This window comes from Ahaetulla prasina, chromosome 7, assembly GCF_028640845.1.
Source record: "Ahaetulla prasina isolate Xishuangbanna chromosome 7, ASM2864084v1, whole genome shotgun sequence".
In the NCBI taxonomy this organism is placed as follows: Eukaryota; Metazoa; Chordata; class Lepidosauria; order Squamata; family Colubridae; genus Ahaetulla; species Ahaetulla prasina.
In genome coordinates, this window is record NC_080545.1 from 28479463 (window position 1) to 28499560 (window position 20098).

General features: G+C 35.2%; 2 protein-coding genes across 5 annotated transcripts in view; one reads left to right on the forward strand and one right to left on the reverse strand.

The window, feature by feature from the left end:
* AASS (aminoadipate-semialdehyde synthase) overlaps positions 1–11962 on the forward strand; it is a 38295-nt gene extending 26333 nt beyond the window's left edge. For both annotated transcript variants that reach the window (XM_058191334.1, XM_058191335.1), the window contains 6 exons: positions 1145–1312; positions 3096–3191; positions 4837–4952; positions 6584–6672; positions 8657–8833; positions 9617–11962. In XM_058191334.1, coding sequence (XP_058047317.1) covers positions 1145–1312; positions 3096–3191; positions 4837–4952; positions 6584–6672; positions 8657–8833; positions 9617–9735 — 765 coding nt within the window. In that variant the 3' untranslated portion in view covers positions 9736–11962. The remainder of the gene's footprint in view (positions 1–1144; positions 1313–3095; positions 3192–4836; positions 4953–6583; positions 6673–8656; positions 8834–9616) is intronic.
* Positions 11963–14244: 2282 nt separating this feature from the next.
* The window catches only part of PTPRZ1 (protein tyrosine phosphatase receptor type Z1), a 135265-nt gene continuing 129411 nt past the window's right edge, over positions 14245–20098 (reverse strand). For all 3 annotated transcript variants that reach the window (XM_058191331.1, XM_058191332.1, XM_058191333.1), the window contains exons 26-30: positions 19811–19939; positions 19117–19266; positions 16589–16731; positions 15267–15402; positions 14245–14841 (exon numbers count right to left, since the gene is read on the reverse strand). In XM_058191331.1, the coding sequence (XP_058047314.1) occupies positions 14701–14841; positions 15267–15402; positions 16589–16731; positions 19117–19266; positions 19811–19939 (699 nt within the window). In that variant the 3' untranslated portion in view covers positions 14245–14700. The remainder of the gene's footprint in view (positions 14842–15266; positions 15403–16588; positions 16732–19116; positions 19267–19810; positions 19940–20098) is intronic.

A 20098-nucleotide genomic window follows, 5' to 3' on the forward strand; every position in this document is an offset into this window, starting at 1 on the left:
CGGCTTACAGTGTATAAGGCAATAGTCTCATTCTATTTGTATATTTACAAAGTCAACTTATTGCCCCCCCAACAATCTGGGTCCTCATTTTACCTACCTTATAAAGGATGGAAGGCTGAGTCAACCTTGGGCCGGGCTTGAACCTGCAGTAATTGCAGGCTGCTGTGTTCTAATAACAGGCTTCTAACAGCCTGAGCTACCACAGCCCTAATGGAACATTTTCATTTTCAGTTAGGCAGGGGCAGATATAATTGAGCCAATCCAAGCACAGCCATTTTTGTGTCACTACCCCTTTCCAAAGTTGTCTTTCCTATGTCATCCATGGCTAAAAGAAATGTAGCCTTAGCTGTCAATCATTTGTTCTATTAACTAAATTGGCTAGTTCAGGGGTGTCAAACTCCTGTTCCACAGGCCAGATACATCACGTGCTGGCCATGCCCACATCCAGTTTAGCGAAGGGCATTATGTGATGCCGCTGTGACGCCACAAGTTTGACACCCTGGTGTAGTTCCTTCCTGTTAGAATAATCAATGAACAATACAATGGTCACCTAACTGTTACGTGGTTAGGTGATCAAGGAAGAAATCACTCTATGGGGGAGATAAACTTGATAAACAATAAGAAAGCAAGAAGCACCTTCATGCTGCTATAATTGGCATGGAGACTGTTTTAAAGAAAAGCAAAACATTAATCAGCTTGAGGAAGGGCTGATTTCTCCTAATTCTGAATTAAATCTCCTTTGAATTCAGCCACACCCGTTGGGAAAAATTTGAAGAGGAACAAACAATTTGGCACAGTAATAATAACTTTTGTTACTTCAAAAGACTTAAACATGGGATTATATCAGTAACCTAGGCTTTTAGGGCATGAATCAGTAGGATTTGAGGCAATGTCAAAACTTGTCTTAGGAAAGTTTCTGTTAAGGGAATGCAGGTTATGTGTGTCATGTAGCACACAGAAGGTCTTGTGAAAGAACAGAATAGAGGACCCTGAAAGGAATTGGCCATAAATAAGATTTGGAAGAGATGCTCAACCTTCATGACTGTGGGAGACAGGCCTTTGTAAAGAGGAGCTTACAAAGTTTGGTGGGCTCTGTCCTCAAATATAATACACTTACATGATTGTTATTTTTCATAATCCTTAGATTATTAATATTCCAGCCGGAGGAGCTTTGCTTGATTCTGTTACTGTCATGGATTTTTTCCCAGGATTAAATTTGGAAGGTTTTCCAAACAGGGACAGTACAAAATATGCTGAACCTTATGGAATTCAATCAGCTCACACTCTTTTAAGAGGAACATTAAGGTACACGGTAAGTACATTTGGCATCATATAAGTGTGATTGATTGTAGAGAGAGCATGGGCACCCACGGAGGGGGGGAATGGCAAAATAGATGTCATGACTCAAACCACGTGGATTGTGTATTTGCATGGGATATGGAACAAAAGGATGAAAGACTGGGCTTTTGTGTTGTGATACCATAATGCGTACATCATTGTTTTTGCATCATTGTGGTTTGTAATACATGCCTGTGTTAGAGAGCTGAAGGTACTGTATGTCCGCACCAATTAAACGATTAGTTAATTGCTCTTTGGTTTTTAATTCTGGAACAGGAAGCTTTTTAAAATAGCCCCTGCTTTATACACAGGTAATCCACAACTTGCAACCATTGGTTTAGTGACTGTTCAAAATTACAACAGCATTGAAGAAAGTGACCCTATGGGTGGTGCTCACAGTTATGACTGTTGCACATTTCCCATGGTCAGGTAATCAAAATTCAGGCTCTTGACAATTGGCATCTAACTGGTTGCAGTGTGCCAAGGTCCTGTGATTACCACTTGTGACCTTCCCAATTGGCTTCTGACAAGCAAAGTCAATGGATTCAATATTGTCATGAGTTGATTTTCTTTTCTTTTTTTTTTTATTCAAAACGTTTTACAAAAAAAAAATTTTTTTCCCCCTTTTCCCCCCAACCCCCCTCCCTTCACTAATCCCTCCCCCCTCCCCCCTGACTTCCCGGATGAAGCACAAGGTATAGTTAAAAATAAAACAAACATATGCTAAGAAGATTTTCCCCCAAAACTATTATACCAATTTTCCCTCTCTAGCTCTGACTTCCTCCTAACACAACCAAAATCCTTCAAGAAAAAATAAATAAAAAAACTAACAATTAAGAATAACAAAATATGTAAATCAATAAAACAAATTAATCCTAAAGTAAGCACAAATTCTGACATTTCATCCAAACTATTTAAAGGAAACTTCTTTACATCAACTTGTTTATACATGATCATATCTTCATATTTATCCATTTTTATTTGTATCTCCTCCATTGCATTTAAGTCCTGTTTCAGTTCGTATTTTTGAATAATTAAATACATTCTTTCTGTGTAATCCTGTATAAAGTCACGAATCCATTCTTCTGAAAAAACCTTCATGGCAAAGTTCTTGCTGAAAATCCCCTTATGAAATACTTAAACAACGTAACATAATTCAACAATCCAGAATCCAACACAATAAGATGAAGTCTCCATTCAGTTTCGATTTCGCAGCAAGGCTGGTCTATTTGCAGTTAGTCTAAAACGCCATTTTAAAAGAAGGGAAAAAAATAATAATTTTTCTCTCTTTAAAAAAGGAGGAAGTCAGGAAATCAACAATATTTGCAAACCAATAATTGTTCACTCATGCTTCTTCCGCCTGCTTATAGAAATCCACAAAAAGAAATCAATTGTTAGCAGAACTTGGACACCTTCCTCTTTTCCTGCTGTTGCAGGAGACGCGCTGGATAATGGAGATAAGGAGGAATTCAAAGGGATTCGACCTTTCGGGACTTTGCATAAGAAAAACAAAGCCCCTAGGGGAATCTACCTCTCTTCCCCCCCTGCTCTTTCCCCTGCTCTCTCAACCAGAGAGGGAAAATTAAGTCAGGAACTATTTACACCGGCTTTTACAATATCCAGTGCGGAGTGCCATAAATTAGCACCCAGCGAGAAAGGTGGCGCCAAGCGGAAGTCCAGTTGATTTTCATGCTTATTAGGTTAGTAGGTCTGAAGGTTTGTGTTATTTCCTAATCCTTTCCATTTGTCTTTCCCAGGGTTACTGTAAAGCTATAGAAGGTTTTGTGAAATTGGGACTAATAAATCAAGAACCCTGCCCTATGCTTAGTGCGACTACACCTTCTGTAAAATGGGTAAGTCATACCCGTTCCAAATGAGAGAAATAAAACTGAGGCTGGTATGATAATCAATCAGTTCCTGTAAAGTAAGTTTACAGAATGTATTGTTTTAAATTAGTGTAAATAAGAGCAAACCTGTAAAATAATTTTCTCTTGAGGGATTCTGGGTAGAGAGGCTATCATTCAGGAGACCCAGACTTTGGTGTTAATCAGCCTTTTATAATTTTTATTGAAGATTTTTTTACAAAGTTAAAATTACAGAAAAATTTAAAAAAAACATAGAAGAGAGAAAAAGTTGTAAAAAGAAAAATAGAAGAAAAATTTATAGCATAGATCAAGAAAAGAGAAAGAAAAAAAGCAACTCCAATCTTCTTTGCAGAGGTTACAAGCATAATTAATCCCCCCAAATTACCTAACATAGTTCCCTTCTTCCCATCTATAGCCCTTTTTAATCAATAAGTCCAGAGATCACCAGTTCATTTTTATCTATTTTCAGCAAAAACTTTATAAAGGATTTCTAGTCTTTTATAAAAGTAGTTATTGGTCCTTCCTTAGTCAAGTAAGTCAGTGTAGCCATTTTTTCACATTCTGCCATCTTCCTGATCCACTCTTCCATTGGGGATATTTGTATATTTTTCCATCTTTGTGCATATAATAGCATTTTGCATGAGTGTTTACTAGTTGTCTGTCCTTAAGTCCTATTAGGAAAAGTTCTGGTTTTATCTGAATATTAATTTTCAAAATTCTCTGCATATGTATTTTTACCCAGGTCTTTTTTTTTTGTTTTTTTGTTTTTTTTAAAAAAAACACCTTTTCACAAGTCTATCAAATATGGTAAAATGCTTCTTCATGTTCTTGGTGTTTCCAGCAACAATTAATGATATGTGTCAGAAAACCTCTCTAGTGATATATACGTACAGTATATCATTTTATTAAAAATATCTCTCTTAAAATATAAGACAGTGTAAATTTTATTTCTCTTAACCACATTGTTTCTCATTGATCTATCTGTATGTTGTAATATGTTCTTAACTCATGTTATCATGCACTCTTTAATTCATTCATTTTCCATTTCAAATCTCAACAGTCATGTATACATTTTAGCAATTACATGTTCATCATCTGTTTTATACCTGGTAGCTTTTTATCTATATTCAACTTCTTCCATAGTTGCGCATACGAAAACCATTGAAAAATAAATCCTTCTATGGCTGGGGTGGGCAATTATGGCCCCTTTACAACCTGTGGACTTCAATGCCCAGAATTCCTGAGTCAACATGGCTGGCTCAGAAATTCTGGGAGTTGAAGTCTACAGGTCAGAGGTGCCCACCTCTCTTCTATGGTCATCTGTTCTCAGGATTTCAAATTCTCAATTTTCCTGTATTAACAAAACTTGATATGTTATCCATTTTTCCTTGCCTGCTATTTCTTTTGGTATAATTTTTTTCTGCAATTTTTTAAGGCCACAGTGCAGTGGTGGGTTGCTACCGGTTCGCCCTGGATTGGGCGAACTGGTAGCGGTGGCAGCAGGAGGCTCCGCCCACCCACTGTCACACGCAAGCATGAGTGAATCGGTAGCAAACTAAATTGAAACCGACTATGGCCTCGGTTCCTTGGTTTTCAGAATTTCAATAATTTTTCTTAAACTGTTTGTATTTAGAAAGAACTAATGTGTAAGTTACTTGGACTTCAGCCTTCTGTCAAATATGATGAACTCCAACAGGCCGTTTGCAAACACCTGAATAAGAACAAAAAACAGTTGGAAGCAGTGGAATGGTATGATAGAAATTGTAGGATTTCCCTTTCCCCCCCCTCCACTTCTACCATTTAGTTATTTCATATACTGGACTGCTATATTGTTTTTCTTTAAAATGTGAATCAGTCATGTTTATCTTGAAACGTTTAGCTCAGTGAGTTAAAATCGGTACTCAGATTTGCTTGCAAGATTACTGGCAAAGGTTAATTTACTGGGTTTTTTTAGCTGCCAGCCCTCAAATACCTATAAGGGGAGTATAATATGGTTTAGAACAAAAGTAACCTTATTAGTGAGATTAATTATAGAGCAAAAGCCAAGTCTATAGCTAAAAATATCAGCAATATTCTGATCTTGCTGAATAGGCTCAATATAGAATGCATTACTGAAGGTCACAAAATTGTATGACTGTAAGAGGGAGGGGTGTCATTCCAGAGGCAACTCAACCTTGATTTTATGTGAGTGACAAAGGGTGTGAAGTCAGCTTCACCATTATAGTTTACAGAGTAAATTGGAGGTGCAGATACTGGAGTCCTCAGTCTGGCAAGATTATGTCTATACATGTGAAAACAACAGCTCATCTTGGAAGAATCATCATGTATCATTCTTTGTTTTAGGCCTGATATCAACAGAACAGTCTGTTTCCCCCCAAAAAGACCATAACTTGTACCAAGGCACAAAAGTATTTCTAGACTTCATGCTTAATCATTAGGATAGAGAATTCCTCCCTAAGAAAAAGAAAAACTAAGATTTCCATGCTACGTATCTTATTTATACTATTTCTTCATAGAGTCCCTTCTCTGCACAGCAAATGTACACAAGGAGTCTAAAAGCATGGCAGCAACCTGAAACTCCTGGAGAGAAATGCTTTTGTACAGCTGTTCATCTGTCATTTATGTCATAGTGCCAAATTGGTATACACCTCATAAATATATGGGGTGAACTCAGAGTTTGGGGAGAGGTTTAATATCATACAAGTAGCTCTTGACTTATGACCATAATTGAGGCCAAATGTTCTGTTGCTAAGCAGGGCAGTTTTTAAATGAGTTTTGCCCCATTTTATGACCTTGTTAAGTGAATCATGCAAAATCCATCTGGCTTCCCCCATTGACTTTGCTTGTCAGAAGCTATCTGGGAAGGTTACAAATGGTGATCATTTTACCCTGGGATAAATATAATATGTGTCCAAATTTGGATCACGTGAACATGGGGATGCTCACGTATGAAAAATGGTCACTTTTTTCAATGTCGTTGTAACTTCAGCGGTTACTAAACAAATGGTTGTAAGTTGAAGACTGCAATTTTGCTTCTCAGACATTCTTGTGCAGAATATGAAATTCATACATCTTTGTCAATCCTGCATGTACTTAATAGGGTATAGATTTTCATTCTTCTTTTCCTAGTTTGACATTTTAGGATGTGGATTTTTAATAAAATTATCTCAGAAATTTGTGTAAATTCAGGTTACATAGCCTACCTATATCCATGAAAATATAATTTTCAGGGTGGCTGTAATGATACTCTGATATGGATAGAATAAAAAAAAAACAATTCAAGTGCTTTATCTTCTGCCCTTTACATCTGTTGAACATCTCCATTTCACTGGGGAAAAGTCTTCTTATTGTTCTTGGCCATGTTTTTATCTGCTTTTCAGGTTGGGGTTACTTGGAGATGAACCTGTTCCAACAGCACATAGTATAGTGGATGCATTGGCCAAACACATGGAAGCAAAGCTCTCGTACGGTAGGTGACTGGTTGTCCACCCAGAGTTTTTTCCCCCAATACAGGTAGTCCTCAATTTATGACTGTAATTGAGCCAGGAATTATGGACCTAAGTCACTGCAGTCATTAACAGAGTCACCATGTGACCATGTCTGATTTTTCCAATCATTTTTGTGGTGGCCATTAAGCAGTTGTTAAGTACACCCATTTTACTCTGTATTTTTGGTGGAATCTAGAAGCTAATAAAAAGAAGGAAGGAAATACCTAACTACCAGATGGATTCATCCAACCTGTCTTAATTAATGTCAAGGAAAGAGTTGAGCATTGAGATGGTCAGACCATTCAAATGATACAGTACAGATAGTCCTCGCTTAAGTGCTAATTGGGACTTCAAAATCTGTTGTTAAGGAGCACGGTTGTGTCACCCATCCCAGGTTTGTTTGCTTATTTGTGCCAGAAGCATACTTACATGACATAAAATTTAAAATATAAAATACAAGATTAAAATATATACAAATTAATTTTGCCCAGAAACTAACAACATTAATTGCATTCTGTTGTGTTGCCTTGAGGTTCTCAAAGTGAGGTTCTCAAAAGTGTGCACTGATTGGGGAACAAAGGGCAGGTATACATATGTGTTGTTGTTTGCATGTCATATCAAAACTCCTCCATTGAGTCCATTCAGTGTTGGTTCTTTGTAGCTTTCCATAGATCCACTCTGCTTTCAAATTCTTCAAAGTCTTCCATCGACCTGAGGAAGCTTTTCCTGGATTTTAATCTCTGCTGAGCTGGTTGAGGGCCATAAAGAGGGTGTTGTCTAGATATTGATTGTCTCTCTGTGCTGCTGCTCTCTGTGAACAGCAGGCAGAGCAATTGCCAGCTAGGTGGTAGATCTTTACTTAGAGGGGTAGGTTTAAGGCATTTGGTGAGAAGCAGAACGTCTTTGGGGGGGGGGGAGTCCAATTTTGGGACAACTATGACATGGATGACTGAGAATGTCTAGGGATTTGGTAATAATTCTCCTACCTTCATTCAGAACAACATTTACTTTCCCAGCATGTGCCGATTTATATCAGACTGGGCATAATGTTGTACAACCTCCTCAAATGTTTTTCCCTGTACAGCCATTGCCAGCTATCCCAAGTAATCAAGCAGGACACATGATCATATGAGATAGATCTACTTTATTATAAGGCTGCTTTAACAGATTCTTGCAGATCTGAAAGTGCAAACTTCCTGCTGCCACTTTTAACCATCTGATTAATTAGGGTGGGTCCATTTTACCTACATTTCTTTTTCTGTTAATTTTGTGGGGACTCCACCCTCTCATTATTTCCTATGTCTTTCCCTCAACCCCCCCCCCCAAGGTCATTCACACATTCCATTACAGATCATAAGTCAAAAGAATCATGTGACTGGTTGCAACACTTAGCAACCAGTTCCGCAGTTCCAATTGCGATCATTAATCGATGACCATGAGGGCCATTAAGTGAGAACTTCATGTGACTGCAACTTCCTGCCAGCTTCCTCACCTGTATTTCTTCAACCTAATCTGGCAAGGAAGGCCATAAATAGCAATCACATGACCTTTTTAAATTGAGATGTTAATCTTTAATATGATTTGGATGGGAGTTAAACTGCTGTTTTGATACATTTTTATTTTATGGTAGTTAGTGATAACTGAGTTTCATAATGTAAGTACAGATTTTTTTTACAATTAAAACTTTATTTAGCAATAACACAATACGTAAAGACATACATGGAGATATGTATTCAATTCCCTCTTTCAAAAGGTGCATTAGCGGTGCTCTGTGCTAGGTTTTTTTTATTATAATCCTTTTATTATACTTAAAGATTTATTTTGAAAAAAACATTGTCTATGAATAACAGATAATTACTACTCAATATAGCATTAGTAAAAGTGCTGTTCTTGAAATAGTTTTGCAGTTCACTTTTAATGCACAACTTGGTCAATTTTTTAAGAACAATTTCCTTTTTTTTTTAGGATCTGGAGAGCGAGATATGATAGTTATGAGGAATGAAATAGGAATTAAGCATCCCTCTGGGCATTTGGAAGACAAATATATCAATCTTGTGGTTTATGGAGATGATAAAGGGTATTCTGCGATGGCCAAAACAGTGGGATACCCTACTGCTATTGCAGCAAAGATGATTCTTGAAGGTATGTATCTTTCTTCCCATCTTGTAACGTTTATAAAATGCCTCCTGAAAAAGCACAATTTATTTACCATATTATACCTTTCTATTATGTGGTAAATTAAGCCTCAGTGCCCAACTACTTATTTTAAAGGGCTTCGGTTACACTCAGTGAGATTTTGTTAAGATACATTCTTAACCTAGAAATAAGATAACATTTTCTAACCTAGAAATATGTTTGGAGTAATTTCCCATAACACTCCTGTCCTCATATTCCTAGTACGGTATGTTCCCCATTTTTCTTTTTCTTTCACTTCTCTTTCTCTGAGTGAAAGGAAATGAATTGTTCACTTGAAATTAATACACTTGCAGTAATGTTTCAAGAATAAGTAGACACAAGCCTTAACTGCAAGTAGAATTCCACTGATTTTTTATTAAATGAATACCTTCAGTTTCTTAAATAAATGTTATAGAACTATTATGCTGTTATGCTCCTCTGAAATTCAGAGGCCCTGAAAAGGGCCTCTGGTGGCTCAGACTGCTAAGACAGTCTGTTATTAACAGCAGTTGCTTGCAATTACTGCAGGTTCAAGTCCTGACTCAACCTTCCATCCTTTATAAGGTAGGTAAAATGAGGACCCAGATTGTTGGGGGCAATAAGTTGACTTTGTATATAATATACAAATGGATGAAGACTATTGTTTGACATAGTGTAAGCCGCCCTGAGTCTTCGGAGAAGGGCGGGATATAAATGCAAATAAATTTTTTTTTTTGTTCAAATAGAAAATTATGTTATTTTGTATTTCAGGTGAAATTAACAGCAAAGGTATGATTGTCCCGTTGACAAAGGATATATATGGACCAATACTAAAACATATTCAGGCGGAAGGCATTGCATACACAACCCAGAGTGTTATCAGGCAATAAAGCAGCCTTCATGTTCCTCTCAGCCACCCGTCCACTGAGTTTCTAGTATGCAAATTGAAGCTTGAAAATCTGCCATTGATACCTTCAATTGAGAAGTCTTCTGTGTTGAAACCAAATTGAAATGAACAGAAGAGCAACAGCGTTTCTATTATCTTGAGAACCTCCAGCCTTTGGTTCAGGCTTTCACATGAGATTATCCTATTGAATTGGGTTTATTAAAGGCTACAGTCCCAACGAACTTATTTGGAAGCAAGTCTCAATGACTTCGGTTCTATTTGTGTATTTATCACAATATTTATCATAGTATGTCATGGTATTTTTTCTTCAGAAATGTAGGATTTTTATACATGAGGCAAGGTTCTTAAGGCTGTGCAGAAGTGTTTTTCATTGTTTCATAAATATTGCAAAATTGCCGCATATGGTGAATGTTCAGATCATTTTCTAGTACAGTATTTAAAAACAATTGTTTCTAAAACAATGTATGTCTAAATTTAGAATGATTTGCTCTTTATTAGGAATGAAGAGGTTTATGACCTAAGTGCCCATATTATTGATTTTGAAAAGCTCCCACTTCACCCAGATATGGCTAAGTTTTGTTATTCACTGGCCTTCTAAGAATGTGTAAGGGATAATTCATTTTTCCATGAGCCATTTTTGTTGTCACTTTGTGATTTGATCCATATGCTTGATGAGCATCTACACTGATTCCTTGAATAATAACTATAGAGTCAAAAGTAGTTTGGCTTTTTTAAAACTTTAATCATATTGTTGAGCCAGCTCCAGTTCCACTTCCAGTTAAAGGCTACAATTAGCAGAATTGGAAAAGATCTGTCTCTAGAACTCTGAAGACCTTCTCCTAAAAAGGAGATGTTAATGTGCAATGCACCAGCCTTTCCTAACTCGGTTACCGTCCAACGGTATTGGGACTGCAGTTTCCCATTGTTAGAATGTATGAACAGTTCTTTGAATGTCATAAAAACTGATACAGCTGCAATAGAGATATGATTGTATAGCCAAAGGGGAAACTATTTTTCAGTTGCACTTTTAATTTGGCATTTTTAATGTATTGAGAATGTGATTGTTCTAGACACTTCTGTATGTTTAAAATTCTATTGTGGAGGTAAAATTATCTACTTTGCTTTACATTTGCCAACTGTTATATTCCTAGAAATTATATTTTATATATTGGACAACTTCTAAATTCTGAAGTGCCATGTAAAGCTGCCAATTAGTTTATTTATTTACATTATCTTGAAGACAGAATATTTTGCAGTGCCTTGTAAGGTCCTTAAATGCTTCAATATTGGAGGTATATATAAAAAAATTCTGTTCTTATTCTGTAATGGACTTTCAGATCAGTGTCACACGAATAATATGAATTATTTGTTTCGAATGAAAATATGCTGCATAGTAAGGAAACCAGGATGTTTTCCTTAAAACCATTCTGGAATGGAGAAAAGTATTTTTTTTTAATCCCAGGGAGGGAAAAAATGTGGGCAGAATTCATTTGGAAATTGAATGTGATGGGAAAAATGTGTAATCATCTCCACTGACATCTGCAGCTACACACTGTTGACCATTCATATAGTTAAACTAATACCAACATAATTTTCCCAGGAATTTTAATTCCAAGATACAATGAGTGGTATCTCTGGCTCTTTTCTTAGCATTTTTGGTTATACAAATACTAAATTTACACATGGGCCCCTGATATTTGATGTATTAAGTCAGACCAATTTTTAATATTGTATAATCCTGTGCACATTTACTGAAAAATAAATTGTGCTGTAGTGATGAAATGTAATGTGTATATACAAGTGCATCAGTAGAAGCTTTAATATCTATATAGCAATATCCCTAATTTTATTTTTTTTTGATGCTCCCTTATGTTAACAGAAAATAATTGCTATCTTAAACCATTTAGTTTTTTTAGCACAATGTCCAATGTTCTTTCTCTGCCTGTTGTGGTCACTGAGAAGTAGGAAAAGTGAGTACAAGATATTCACTGGAAAGTAGTGGAACTGCTTCATTTATACTTCGCAAATTTTGCAGAAAATTTGAGGGCTGCTGGCCTGCAACCAATTTGCCACCTAATTTCACAACAAAATGCCTCACTTTGTACAATCCCCATAACAAAAAGCAAGCAAGCAAGCAAGCAAGCAAGCAAACAAACAAACAAACAAACAAACCCTGTTCTAAAATAAATCTGAAAAAGTTAAATCATAAAGCTGTGTTACTGTGCATTTCTGTGGTTTCTATGTACAAGAACGTATGCATGGAGAAGTGGGAGAATAAGGAAACTAAGGAGGAATAAATGTATCAGTAGAGTTTCGGGAGGGATGATGTACAACTTTAGACTTCACTCAGGGAAAAAGGCACAACCTGTTTAAGAGAAATGTTTCAGGTAATCCAGAGTTAATTCAGATCTTTACTCTTTTCATCTCCCTAAATAAAAGGATTATCATGGAAGCCTTAGTTTTATACGGTTTTCAGTTTACAGTATTGGAAATGACAAGAAATTGCCTGACTAAATCCAGAGTCCCTGACATAAAAAGTGTGCTTATGAGAGACTATTTTGTAATTTGTATTGTTTTTGAAAATTACTTTCTTGCAGAGAGGTAAAGCGAAGGGTAATGTGTTACATTGGGGTTTAAAAATCTGGTGCTTTTGCTATCCTGCCATACAAAATAAAAATGTTTGACTTTCGTGTGTGAGCATCTTTTTAAAGTAATACTGTGTGAGCAATTCTTCATATGCGTGAGAGCATTATTATAATATAGTTTATGTACAGTTAGTGGAAAGAAGCATTAGACCTACATGCAGAAATGTTTTGAATTCTTTTTAAGTATAAGGCATCTGTCAGAGATCCCATAAGGCCTTCTATTTCTGATAACTGCATTTGTGTAGTAAAGTATTAACCACAACTAAATCTCCTTAGCTTTTGAGATCACTCAATTTCGGTTAAAAAGAAAAGTACGGAGTGGCTTGTTCACTAAAAAGAAGACCTTCTATGGCTTATGAATTGATTTTTTTTTTCAGAATTAATGAGGATTGGTAAAGTTGCTGCAATGTTATCAAATGTCAAAATGAATCTTAATGGATAAACTTATATATCCATAGCATTGGCCTCTTTCACAGCTAAGGATGCACCTTAGAATGTTGCCTAATTTTGTAATGAAATATTTGGTTCTAACAATGAGAAGCACCAAGTTAAAATCAAAACATTTGGTTAACAATGTGCCAGAAAGGTATGTATTGGAATTATGAATCACTATTCTCAGTCAAATACTGGAAAACTTACAAGCTTCATAGTGGTTGGACTGACATTTAGGAAAGGGACAAGAATAATCTGAAGTTTTTGTTAGGATTGTTTGCATCTCTGATATACTTATTTCTAAAATATATATGCCATTCAGTTCCCAAAAAGATTCTAAGCGCATATGTTTCTTGACACGTAACTTTGTTTAACAATCATTCAAATTACAATAGCCTTGGGAAAAAATGTAATTTACAACCTGTCCTCAAAAGTTACAGCTCTTGCACAGCCCCTTTGATCATGTGATCACAATTTGGCTGCTTGGCAATTGGCTTACATTTACAAGTGGCTGCAGTCAAGTGATCAGGATTTGCAATCTTTCCAGCTGGTTTCCAGCAAGTAACAGCAATTGGGGAAACTGGATTTGCTTAACAACCATGTGATTTGCTTAACAACAACGATTCGTTTTATAGTGGTAAAGACAGCCGTAAAATCAGATCCAGTATGTTGTGACTCATTTAACCACATTGTTTAGCAACTGAAATTCCAGTCCCAATCATAAGAACTACCTGTAATAAAAAAATTATGAAAGCAACAAGGAAAACACCATCATCCTAAAAACCCCTAGTAACCCCAAGTAAGATTTCTTTTGAATAACACAGAGGGCAGTCATCTTACTTGTCTCCTATCAGAAAAGGCCTTGCATAGATGTCACCATATCAATAGTCCTTAAAAAACAGTAGCAGTTTATTTAGCAATCCTAAATATCAAGGCCTGTGACCATTTTTCTGCCTTGCCAATATTTTGCTGCTGAAAAATGAAAAGGCATCTCTGAAGGTACAACGAGGGTCTTTTAAGAGTGATGAGGCAGATTTTATTTTTGCCAATTATTCAATACAAGTCGAAATATTGATACTCATTTTTGTAATGCTGTGGATAAAAACCATTGAAACAACGCTTAGTACAGACGTTATTTTCATAGAAACTTCGTATTTCAAAACAAATATATTTTGATTTCCCACAAAAGTTAAAATTACATGCAGAGATAACTACCATTTAGGATGCATGACAATATATCAGAAGCTACTAAAATTAAGAACAGGTAATGAACTACATCATTTTAACAATGCAATTACACAGAACTAGAAAACTGACTTTGTAGTAAAATATAAAAATCTACAATTATAAATATAAATTTGGTCCATGGAATCCACTCTAGAAATATTTACAATAAGTATCAGTTCTACTAAATGCCTACTAAAATCTTAAAATGTTGAATATTACAGAGAATATATTTACATTCTACCATATTAAAAGTTAAATTTCTAACAAAGGTATTAGGAGTGCTATAAATAACAGGGAACTGGATACTAAAACGTATGTTGCTGAAAACTTCAGCATCTATAGTTATGGTAAAATTTAAGTGAAAATGTAATCACAAAAATTAAAAACCAATACTGTAAAAGACTACATACCATTCTTAGAAACTGCAGAGTTCAGTAAAATTAGTTCAAACATAACAAAATGCATTACGAGATTTTTTTTTTCCAAAAAGGCACACATTGTTAATGCATTTGCAAGAAATGTTTATTCAAATCAAACGAAATAAAAAAAAGATTTATCTAATAGCTGGACATCACCCTGCCCCACGTAAAAAAAAGGAAATATTTCCAGCTCTGAATAATTGCTCTGTCATATTTTGATTGAAGTCAAACTAATGATTCCAAGCTCTCGGCTGCACTGCCATCTGGTAAAGCTGAGCCATTACTGTCGATGGATATCGAGGGATTTTCTTCTTGCCTTGAACTAACAAGACTGAGGACAGTTTTGTACAAAAACTGGTAATGGTCCTAAAAGATTGTGGGTGGGTAGAAAATGATGGGACATTAGCGTAGCTTGTATGGATTACAAGAAACACTAACAGCACATTCAGTCACCAGGTAGTAAGAAACAAGCAACCGCATGCTCAGGAGATGGTTGAAAGAGACACATCAATTTGTCAACCCCACAGAAAGGAGAGCATTTTCTTGGCCAAGAATAGTGCCTAGGTGATGGTAGGGAGAAAAGTGACATATTCAAAATGGTAAAAGTAGCTGTTCCTGAGTTATAGATCAAGTATATCCATGTTCAGCAAATTGGCAAATTGTTGCCAATACGAAGCAATACCAGGTCTGCTATTTTAAATACTTAAAATGAGATTTTATCTCTTTGAGAATGGAATTTCACCCCACAAAGAATGCAGTTTCATCATGCAGAGTAATTCTTGCCTACTTACAATATCTGTGAAGACTCCAGGTCTCATCAAATTGACCATCTTAGCTACATGATAAACATCCACACAACTTTCATTTTCTAGCTGATGCATAAGTGTTGTTAAAGCACAGAAGGTACCCGCTGTCACTCCTCCATGCCTTATGAAAAAAATAAAAATACACAAATGTATATCTAGAAAAAGGATATGCTTTACATTTTGATAAAATACACAGCTGCTTAATAAAAATGCCATTTAGGACTTCCTAGAAGGGTAGAGAAACAATCAAATGTGATTTATTTATGATCACCTACTGATTCTAATCACTATTAGATGGGCATACCACTAAAAAAAACATACTAAAAGGTTCACATTCTGTTATTTAAGAGCACCCTTAGTTACCACTTGACCTGCTTGATTGTTGCAGTTATAAAACATAAAAATATATAAAATGATGTATGCACACTACTTTTGGACCTTTTAACAACCGGGTTATTATAAATCAGTAAATCTCTTGCCTTCTACTCCAGAACTATGCTTGCTGTTCTACCATCTTTCTTTTTTCCTATTTCTCAAAATCATTTCTTGTATGTATTTCTTGGATCTATTTTGAAGCTGAATTAATGTCTTTGAGTTGACACGACAGTTAACTTTTCTGTGCCACTACATATTTTAAGTAGTTTTATGTGCATGCTGTTTTAAATGTGCAAATATAGCAATAGACCATGTAAATACATTTCATTGCCTTAAATTATAGAGGACAGCGTTAGGGCACCTGACTAGAAAGTGAGAGGCCATGAGTTCTAGTCCTGCCTTAGCCAAGAATGACTTTGGGCCAGTCACTCTCTCTCAGCCCAACCCTCCTCACAGGGTTGTTGTTGTGGGAAAAATAGAAGGAGGAAGGAGGAACTCAAGGTATGCTCACCACCTTTAATTATTTGTAAAAATAATCAAGGCAGGATGCAAATAAATAATAAATAAAAACATTTTTTTTTCTCTGGCAAAGCAATAACTGAATAAGAAATTATTAGTCATTGCTTTTGCATGATCTTTTACTTATAATGATTTTCTTATTCTATTAAAGTGTTGCTATTTCTTTTCCACGTACTCTTAAACTGTTTTGCTCCATGGACAGTTCCCACAGATGCAATATACTGAAGTACTGGCAGGGTCAAGAGATGAGTCAAGAAGGCATTGCTAAGAGATGTTGAATACTGGCAATTTTTAAATGGAAGAGAAATTTGCTTCCAATTTCTTTCTATAAATATGACTTTTATAAATCAGAGATGCTGATACAAAACATACATACAGCTGCTAACAACTATTGAAATTGAATTAATACTTACTCATCATGCACAATCATAGGGCCATCTCTGTTGGAAGTTTCTTCTTTTATGATGCTTATAAGTTCAAATGTTTTACTAATAGGGCTATCTGGATTTGGCCATTTTGGACACTGAAAGTGCCTCACTTCAAGAACATAATCATCCTCAAAGATTAAAAAAAATAGTGAATTTAATTGATTCACATTTATGAAACAGGTGAATAGATACAACTGAAAAACATGTTTGGCTTGAAAATTTCCCACTTTCTGTGAAAAGGTATTTTCCCCTTTGTGATTTTCTGAATGGTGACAGATCTTTGCCACTAAATGCATCAGAATTACTGATATATAAAAGATTGAGTGAACAGAACATCAACCTCCTCAAATGTTTGGGTCATGTTTCATTTAGTTCATGAACAAATAATCCTACATACAACGTCTCAGTTAATCTATATTCCTTTAAGAAAACAGGAGTGACCTGGTTCAACTCTATTTTATATAATTTTTAGCTCATTCAAATGAAGTTCTCATCATGCAAATTCTAGATGCAAGTCATAATACCTCTGAAATTAACATTTTGAAAACCTGGGTAAAAACTCACTGATGCCTTTCAATCTGGAAAAGATTAAAAAACTATTTCTAAAATTCTGGGGCTCTACTACTACTTTAAGACATAATCTTAAAATGGAGAATGTTTGGAAAAACAGTGAATTTTCCCAATTTTCCCTTCCGGTTAAAATGAATAAAAAAGTGCAACATAAAAACTGAAAACACCATCAAGAGAACTGTAATCCTTCCGCTTTGCAAAAACCATTGCTTGCCAAGATGATTACTTATCTCGGTTATTAAAAAGTATCTCTGTGGAGGAATGTTTTACGGAGAGATGAATCAAAGATGTCCACATTTGGTATACATTGGTATTGTTATGCTTTCTGGAAGCCAAATTCTGCATTTTACAGTAAGACTTTCATACCAATTATGAAGCCTGGAAATACTGCCATGGGTTGTTGGGGTTGTTTTGCTGCTTTGGGAACTGGACATTTGGTCATCATTTCAGGAACCAAATTCTCTGCTTTATATCAAAGAATTAATTGTACATGAGAAAATCAGGACATTAAAAATTAACTGAAGAAGCTGAAGAACAGGTGGGTTAAGAAGCAAATTACTCCAAACATGCAAACAGGTCTATACAAAACGGTTTTAAAAAATTCAAGATTTGCTTGGAATGGCCAGGTCAAATCAAAACCTAAACCTTATATTAATATTTTGACAGATTGTGAAATGAGCTGCTCATGCTAGAAAATTCTGAAATGATATTGAGCTGAAACTGCTTGGCATGGAGTAATGACTAATTATAAGAAGCATACTAATCAATTAATTATTAACTCACTATCTTGAGTTACTTATAAGGTGATAAAATTTAATAAATAAATAAATGTGACTGTAATTACTACACCTGAACAATTACTTTTTCATACCGTGTTTCCCTGAAAATAAGACTCGGTCTTATATTTTTTTGAGCCTTGAAATAAGTGCTTGGCCTTATTGTCATGCGCTAAAAAGCCCGATTGGACTTATTATCGGGGTATATCTTATTTTGGGGCAAACAGAGTAGTTGTTCACTACATATTGGATCACAATGTATGAAATAAATGAAACAAACATCAATGTGACTTATTCACTCAGACTCCTTTTCATATCAGCAAGACTACATGAATTTCTGATAACGTTAAATGGCAAAGTTAAATAAAAATTAAGAGCCTCCAAAAAGGTTAAATAGAGGTAGTCCTCGACTTACGACCAGAATAGAGCCCACAATTTCTATTCTTGAGACATCTGTTAAGTGAGTTTCGCCCCATTTTACGACTTTCTTGCCACAGTTGTTAAGCGAATCACTATAGTTGATAAAATTAGGAACCGGGTTATTAAGTGAATCTTGCTTTCCCATTGACTTTACTTGTCAGAAGGTCTCAAGATCATATGACCTTGGGACACTGCAATGGTCGTAAGTATGAACTGGTTGCCAAGCATCTGAATTTTCATCACATGTTCATGGGGATGCTGCAAAGGTTGTAACTGTGAAAAATGGTCATAAGTCACTTTTTTCAATGCAACTTTGAACAGTCACTAAACGAACTGTTGTAAGTTGAGGACTATCTGTACTTCTTTATAAAAGTATATATACATATATAATAGTTTAGAAATGGTTTCCATGAAGATTTTTACATTAATCATTTTTTTATCATATCTCTATATACTGTATCAATGATCCAAATCTGGGAGCATATATAACCGTGTTTAAAATTATATTTTTGGTTGTTATGAATTAAAGAATATTCCAACCAAAGGAGAAATAATTATATTCATGGCTTTACTTTATGCCTTCCTATGGGACATATAATTATGACATTTGGGGTTACAAAACATAAATTACGGGGCTAGAAAGCAAGCTATTGTGCAATCCCCCCATAAAAGCAAAACAATCATCTGAGTTGTGTTTGAATTCAAATGACAGTAATACTCTATTGTATAGTAGAAGAGCAAGTATACTTGTGTAGCTTCTAAAATGAAATCCTGGATTATGAGTTTCTCTTCATTGGATAAACATTTATGCTCTTCTGAAATCAGGCTGACTTTAAAGCTCTCACAATTTATAGGATCTTCTTTGTTTGGCCAGTAGACAAATTCATCTTCTGCCTGCTAAAAGGAAAGGAAAAGAAACCCTTCAGATTTGCTGTGAAGAAAAGTAATGGTTATTTTAATAAATTAACTATGATGTAATTTAATTGCACATTCTAAAATAGGTCAGAATCATGATGACCTTAAACTTTATGACTAAAATCAAGACTTTTAAAATATGTTTTAAAAGACATTGTCCTGGTTTTGTTTAGAAAATCACTAATTGTTCAGTGCATTTTAAAGCATAAATACCAACTTTTAAACAAAGTTATCATGCCAGGCAACAATTTCCTATCTCTATTCTTATGACAAAAATAGATGACAAAAAAATCTTTCCAGAATTCCATCATTTTAAGTATTTTATTTTATTATCTCTATTATGTCCAAAAGATTATTTCCCATGTCTTCATTAAGATAGTAGTAATGAGAAAAGTGGTTTTTAATATCATTTTCTTATTTTTAACACAGAGTTCACTAATTAGTAAAGCGATGAGATTTTGTTTCGTGATTAACAACTCTAGTAAGTAATAAAAATACTGATATGAAGCAAAGCATTTAATCTTACCATATTCTGACTATCAGGGAGCATAACAATTATTTGAGCATTGTGATCCCATATCATTTTCCAGAAATCTTTGATAGTGTGTAGCAAAGGATGTTGGGTAATAATGAATTCATTACTTTGATAATAACCCTGTAAAGAATACAAATTAAATTAAGGACACCCTGTTTCTTATAAGCATGTGTTTCTTATAAGGAGGGCTCTTCCTTTTAATAGGATTGTGCTGTTTCTTAGAAGCCTCAGAAAAGGCATAATCTTATTAAAAGGAGGAAGATTCCTCCAGAAGATGAA